At 15.5% G+C, this 7,500-nt stretch overlaps 2 protein-coding genes across 2 annotated transcripts in view, besides 1 other annotated feature; both read left to right on the top strand.

The window, feature by feature from the left end:
- PGSY75_0805500 (hypothetical protein) overlaps positions 1–2,367 on the top strand; it is a gene marked incomplete at both ends in the record, with an annotated part of 3,213 nt that extends 846 nt beyond the window's left edge. The window contains one exon of the mRNA XM_018785191.1: positions 1–2,367. This exon is cut by the window's left edge and continues 846 nt beyond it. Within this exon, the coding sequence (XP_018642158.1) occupies positions 1–2,367 (2,367 nt within the window).
- Positions 2,368–2,908: 541 nt separating this feature from the next.
- On the top strand, positions 2,909–4,144 carry PGSY75_0805400 (putative acetyltransferase; the record flags this gene model as incomplete). The annotated part of the gene is made up of 6 exons (XM_018785190.1): positions 2,909–3,259; positions 3,365–3,455; positions 3,640–3,681; positions 3,759–3,817; positions 3,923–3,962; positions 4,050–4,144. The coding sequence occupies 6 exons, from the start codon at positions 2,909–2,911 to the stop codon at positions 4,142–4,144; spliced, it is 678 nt and encodes a 225-aa protein (XP_018642157.1).
- A 2,285-nt stretch (positions 4,145–6,429) lies between these two features.
- Positions 6,430–7,500: part of a sequence feature (centromere) that runs on past the window's edge.

Here is a 7,500-nt window from a genome sequence, read left to right as displayed (position 1 = left end):
TATTGTGATAATAAATATAATATGACATATTATAAAAATGGAAATAATACCTTTTCTTGTATTAATCCTGATTATATAGAAGAAAATTTATTAATTCCCAAACTTTATGGCAGAACGTATGAAAAGTTAAATTCATATAATATAAAAAATATAAAATCAAAAATAAGGGTAAATAGATATAAAGCGAATTTTTATTATTTTTATAATAATACTTATGATACGTTTGCTTTAGAAGCAAATAACACATCCAGAGAAATGAACATGAACACTAATAATGATAATGATGCAAATAATGATAGTAATGATAATAATAATATAAATAATAATATAAATAATAATAATAGTAATAATAATAATAATAATAGTGGAAGGCACTTCATTTCATTTAATAATATTTCAAATGATACCATTTATCAAGAAATGGATGTCCAAACTTTTGAAGACAGTAATATGCCCACTGGACATTTAGATGCCGTAACAAATGAAACACGTGTTTCTAAAACACATAAACCTTCTGAATCTTTTTTTCATTTATTCAGTAATCCTCAATATGATGATATTGTTTTCAGTACAACCAAAGAAAACAATTTTTCATTCAGTTTAGGGGCTATCGATATGAATAATTTCGTCCAAAAAAATAAGAAATCGTCCATATATGATGTTATTCATGAAAATGTATATTATAGTACAGATACTAAATATTTGTGTAGTTATTCTAAAGAAAAAAGTGAACTATTATGTATTTCTCCACAAATATTATCCCATTTTAATATATTTAATGGTGAATATGTTGCTTATTCCTCTTATCCTAATACAAAAGATGAAAAAAGTCTTCTTTGCTTATTAAGTATAAAATCATTTTTTCAATGCAATCCCAAAATCGAAATATATAGTTTCCCTGGAGAAGTTAATTATTTTAAATTATTTCCATCCATTCAAAGTGATAATTATAATAATAATAATTATTGTTATTCTCATCACCCAACGTCTGACGATTATTCTTTTTATCATAATAATGAAATTGACAAGATTTTTATATGTGGGTCATATCCATGTTTCAGTTTTAGTACCTTAAAAAATAACGTTACATATTGTATATGGGATAGTAAGAAATTAAAAGTGCAAGATTTACTTTCAATGAACGAAGATTTAACATCTTATATTGAAAATATTATTAACGGAAAACAATTTAATATATACCAACAATTTGAAAATAATTCTCAAAAGAAATTAAGGTTATTTTCTTCGAAAAAAAAGAAAAAAAAAAATTCCAAAGAACAAAACAAAAATCAACACGAAACATTCATAGATGAGTTATATGAAAATAATACCAAAATGAATAATGATAATAAAATAAAATTTTATAGAAAAGAGGAGTCATATAATGAAAACGATTTATACAAAATTAATTCTGAACATTTCAAAAATGTTCATGGTCCTTTTAATAAAAAAACACATGATTATTCATACCGTCATTTTGATAATAATAATAATAATAATAATAATCCAAAGAAATCACCAAATTCACCAAATTCGATTGAAAAAATTAAAAATAAATGTTCTTTTTCATATAATTACTGTTCACAAAATTCACTCAAATATAATTATAATGACAATAAAAAAAAAGGAATATGTTGTGAAAATATAAAAAAATCAGATAACAATATTTTTTTATGTTGTAATACAGAATATTTATATTTATGTGATTTACGTTGTAATGTGCTAAACACAATATCAAAGTTAAAGCCAAATGAAGGTCATGTAAATAAAATTTATTCATTAAATAATAATGTACAATATGTTTCATCTAAAACAAATAATCATATAGGATTGTATGATATGCGATATATAAATTATAAACATAATGATGAAACAAAAAGTAATTTAATAGTCTCTTATGAAAGATTTATAGATAATGATAATCTTAAAAAACATCTTAATGATTTTTATATTATAGATAATGAACAATATATTGTTTCCCTAGACACGTACACAAGTTCTGTATATATATATGATATAATGGGTACTACAACTAAAATTATAAATTTAGATGGAAATTCTGAATATTCAAAAAATAATATTCTACATTGTTACACAAACTTATCTAGAATACCATATATATATTCATGTAAAAAATACGATGATCATTATTATAATTATTATAAACAAAAAATTTATGAAACCAAAGCTACTGATAGTAAATATGTAAATCATTTTAATCCAATGAAATCATATCCTAAAAAGGACTTATTTATAGGATTAAATGTTCAATCCATTTTACCTCTTTTTTATATAAAACAAAAATATAATAAGCATAATTTCATTTCTATAAATGAAGGAGGCTTTATTTGTACAATAAATATATAAACATTATTGAAAATTTTAATAATATTATAATGTATATTTCTTTATTTTAATATTCTATCATTTACTTTTTTTATTTTTTTCGTTTATAAAAAAATATATTTGAAAAAAAAAAAATAAATTGAATTTTTTTTTTTCATTATTTTTAAAAAGAATAAAATATTTTATGTTTTTAATTCATATATATAAATAATATATATGTTTTTTTTATAATATATATATATATATATATATATGTATATTTTTTTTTTTTTTAAGGTAAATACATTTTATACATATATATTATATAAAAATTTCATATATGTCATACTTTTTTTAATTAACATATATTTTTTTATAAAGTTCATTGTTTTTTTTTTTTTTCTTGTGCCTTGTGAAATTTTCTTTTATTATAATAACAAAAAAAAAGAAAAACGCCTAATATATTACAACAAATTGTAATGTTTACTAAAAAGCAGTTTGCATGAATAAAAAATATTTTTACATGTAATATTTGTTTTTTTTTTAAATTCAACAGTTATATAAAGTTTAGTAAATTTCTAAAATGAATAATGAAGTCGTATCAGAAGAGGATGAAATAAATAATAAAGTGGAAAATTACACAAACCCTTTTGTTTTAGCAGATATATCGGATTTGGATTTCGAAAAAAGTATTGGGAAATCATTTGAATGTAATACTACAATTAGTGAATTTTATAATGAAAGTTTACCTAAAAAAGATGTATATCATACGATGTTTTTTGATGAAAAAGAAATTGATATATATCAATATAGAACATTCCCAAAAAATTATTTAAATAGTATGTATAATTTGTTAAGCACAGAATTATCAGAACCATATAATATTTTTTTACTCAAAACCGTTTTAAATGATTACGGTGAAATTGCATTAATGGTATGACATTTTTTTATATAATAAACAAGAATATTATATGTAGTTTTGTCATGTAATAAAAAAAAAATAACTATATGTATTTTTTTAAATATTTATTTTATATAGTCTATATGTGAGGATCAATGTGTTGGTGCAGTAATAAGCAAAATTACTACCAAATGTAAAAATGATGAAACAATCACTTTTGGATATATATGTAAAAAAAAAAAATATATATATATATTATAATAATTATGTATAATATGAAAAATTGTTTAATTTTGTATTGTCTTCTGTGTTCTATAAATAAATATATATATATATTTGAATTATAATGAATTTTAATTAACATACATTTCTCTTCTTTTTTTACTTTTAAATAAATATAAAAAAATTTATAGGTATGATAGCTGTTCACAAATCTATTAGAAGTTTGGGTTTAGGTTGGTTAAAATATTATTCAAATATATTTTTTGTTTTATTATCATTTTTATAATATGTGAAAATTTTTATTTTTTAGGCTCCTATTTATTAAATGAGAGTATTAAATTAATGCAAAACATCTATGGCATAAATGAGGTACTTTATTAAAAAAGAACAAAAAAAATCAACTTTTTTTTCTTTTTTTTTCTTTTGTTATATAAATAAAATAATTTTTTTTTATATTTATATTTTTTTCATTAGATTCATCTTGAGGCAGAAGCAACAAATTATCCTACATTACGTAAGAATTACTTTATTGTTGAAAAAAATGTATTTATTTATTACTATCATATATATAATTATTTATATGCATATATATATTTTTTAGGATTTTATGAAAAAAACGGATTTATTAGAGTAAAACGGAAACCATATTATTATTTAAGTGGTGTTGATGCCTTCAAATTAAAGAAAATATTATAATATATATATACGTTTTGTTTTGTTTTTTTTGTCTTTTATCAAACTTTTTTTTTGGGGGATTTAAATACATATTTAAATCATTAAAACGTTTATTACACACCACTTTTATTAGTTTTACCTTTTCCCTTTGTTTTATTGATTAAAAAAAAAAAAAATATACAACTTTGTTTCTTTTCCTTTTGTTTATTTTTTAATTTATACATTGAAAAACTTATTTAAATATAGTCTGTTTCATTTATTATAATTATCCTTTTTAAAAAATAGAAAAAAAATATAAATAAATGTAAAATTTCACATGTAAATATGCAACATGAGAAATAATTTGTAGATATTTTATAAATTATACATGGTTTTTTTTTTTTATAATTTTGAATTTTAAAATAATCAATAAATTTTATTACTATGTTGATAATATATATTTTTTTCTTAAATTTGTGAAATAAAAAAAATCAAAATAAAATGGTAATAACAGTTAAAGATATGTTAAATATATTTCATACATAATAATATTTATAAATTCGTATTTGAACTTTGAATGAATGTAAAAATTCTGAATATAAACGTTTAATTATTCAAATATGAATAGAATAGCTGTCCTTTTAAAAAGTTTATAAAGAAATTTTTTGTTAATAATTGATAAATTATCTATATGATATTTATTTTTGTTCATCTACATAATCTATGTTAATTTACTAAGCTAAGATGTTTTAAAAGTGTTATGAATATATTTAAAATTGGGACAGTCATATATAGGGGTAATGTGCAAAATATACATTTAAAATATTTTGAATAATTATATAATTTAATAAAAACGCTTAACAAAATACGCTACCTCATTGTTGTGTTTTGTCAATGTTAAGTAAAAATATTATTTATTTGTGAGTATTCATAAATGAACATTACTTGAAAATTCGTTAATGATTTAAATACACACCTATATTTATTCAAATATAATAGTATATTCTTTATGGTATAAGAATATAACTTCATACAGAATTATTATTAGTTTCAAACGTAAAAATATATATATTATACTAAATGTATTTTATTCTACAATATCTAATAAATGGATAACATTTTTCCAATGAATTTTTTTTTCAGTATCCTTTTTATGTAATATAATTTTATTTAATATGATCTAATATAAAATATAATTCAAAAACATCTATTAATTCTACATTCCAAAACGATATATTAACATTCTTGTATTATATAATAAGATTATTGCACTTATATTCCTTATATAAATACATAATAAATATATATTTCTTATAAGTTGGACCTTTATTGAAATAAAAAGAAGTTATTTCATATATATGTAACCATATAAAGATAATTTTATAATATGGAGCATAAATTTACAATTGCTTCTAATTCATAAAAAAAATAAATTTACATTATTCTAAATTCCATGCTCACATAATATACTTATATTAATATAATACAAATTTATTCCTTCTTTTTTAAATATAAGGATAGTAAAATGTCGTATAATAAAAGTTCATCCTTTATACACATTTAAAATTTATTTAAAAATAATTTATGGTTTTTAATGTTATTACAAAAGTATATGTTCTTTAAAATAAAATAAATAAACACTAATCCTTTAAGAAGGATATTTTTTATATCATATTTTTATATTTTTTCAAAGTATATTATATATTCGCAAATAAACAATTTTATATATTAACTATTATTACACTTAAATTAAATATATTATATAAAATATACAATAATTAAAAAATTAATAAATTAAAGTCATAGTTTTCTTATATAAATAATAATTAACATAAATGTAAATAAAATATAGAAATAATAAATAAATAAATAAAATAAATAAATAATAAAGGAATATTTAATAAAAAAACATATAATTTAAAATAATAAATAAAAATATAATATAGCATAAAGATATTAATTTAATATATGTCTATTATTAAAAAATTAATAAATTAAAGTCATAGTTTTCTTATATAAATAATAATTAACATAAATGTAAATAAAATATAGAAATAATAAATAAATAAATAATAAAGGAATATTTAATAAAAAAAACATATAATTTAAAATAATAAATAAAAATATAATAGTAATATATTATAGCATAAAGATATTAATTTAATATATGTCTATTATTAAAAAATTAAATATAAATAATTAATTATAATATTTAATTAAATAAAATAAATATATATAATTAATTAATTAAATAAAATAAAAATATATATAATAATTAAATAAAATATAAATATAATTAAATAAATAATTTAATATATGTAATAAATAAATAAAATATAAATATAATTAATTAATTAAATAAAATAAAAATATATATAATAATTAATTAAATAAAATAAAAATATATATAATAATTAATTAAATAAAATATAAATATAATTAAATAAATAAATTAAATATAATAAATTAAATAAATAAATTAAATAAATCAATTAAATAAATAATTTAATATATGTAATAAATTAAATATATAATATAATATTAATAATTAAATAATTATTTTTTAACAAAAATTTATTAATATATAATTAATGAAATAATAAATTAATATATTTAAATAAAATAACTGAATAAATAATTTATAATATTTAATTAAATAAATAACTAATAATATATAATTAATAAAATTAATTAATTTATTAAAATAAGTATATTATTTTATGTATTTATTAAATTAAACATATAATTTTAATTAAATAAATTAATTAATTTTATTATAATATATTATTTTAATTTTTTATTTAAATATATTATTAATTTAATAAATAATTAAAAATAAAAAATTATATATATATAATATTAATACTAAATATATAAATTAATTTAATTAAATAAATACACATATTAAATTAATTTAATTAAATAAGTACACATAATATATTAATTTAATTAAATAAATAAGCAAAATAAAATTAATTAAATATTAATATATAATAATTTTATAAAAATAAATAATTAATAATAATTAAAAATAATATAATTATTAATTAATTATATAAAATTATTATTTTTAATAATATATATTTAATTATATAAATTAAATAATTAATAATAAAAAATATATATATAGTAAAAATAAATAATAATTATTATTTAAATATATTATAATTATGTGTATCATATATATAATAATATATTTATAATATATGTAAATAATGTATTAATTAATTAATTATTAAATATAAAATAAATAATATAATATATAATTAAATAATAAATAAAAATAATATATTTTAATAATATTTAAATTAAATATTTGTTTTTAATTAAATTAAGAATATATTAATTATATATTATAAATTAAATAAATATAATATTAAAATAATAAATTAATTAAA

This window comes from Plasmodium gaboni, chromosome 8 (assembly GCF_001602025.1).
Source record: "Plasmodium gaboni strain SY75 chromosome 8, whole genome shotgun sequence".
Taxonomy (NCBI): Eukaryota; Apicomplexa; class Aconoidasida; order Haemosporida; family Plasmodiidae; genus Plasmodium; species Plasmodium gaboni.
Note: the sequence above shows the minus strand (reverse complement) of the source record. Positions and strands in the feature narration are given on the sequence as shown.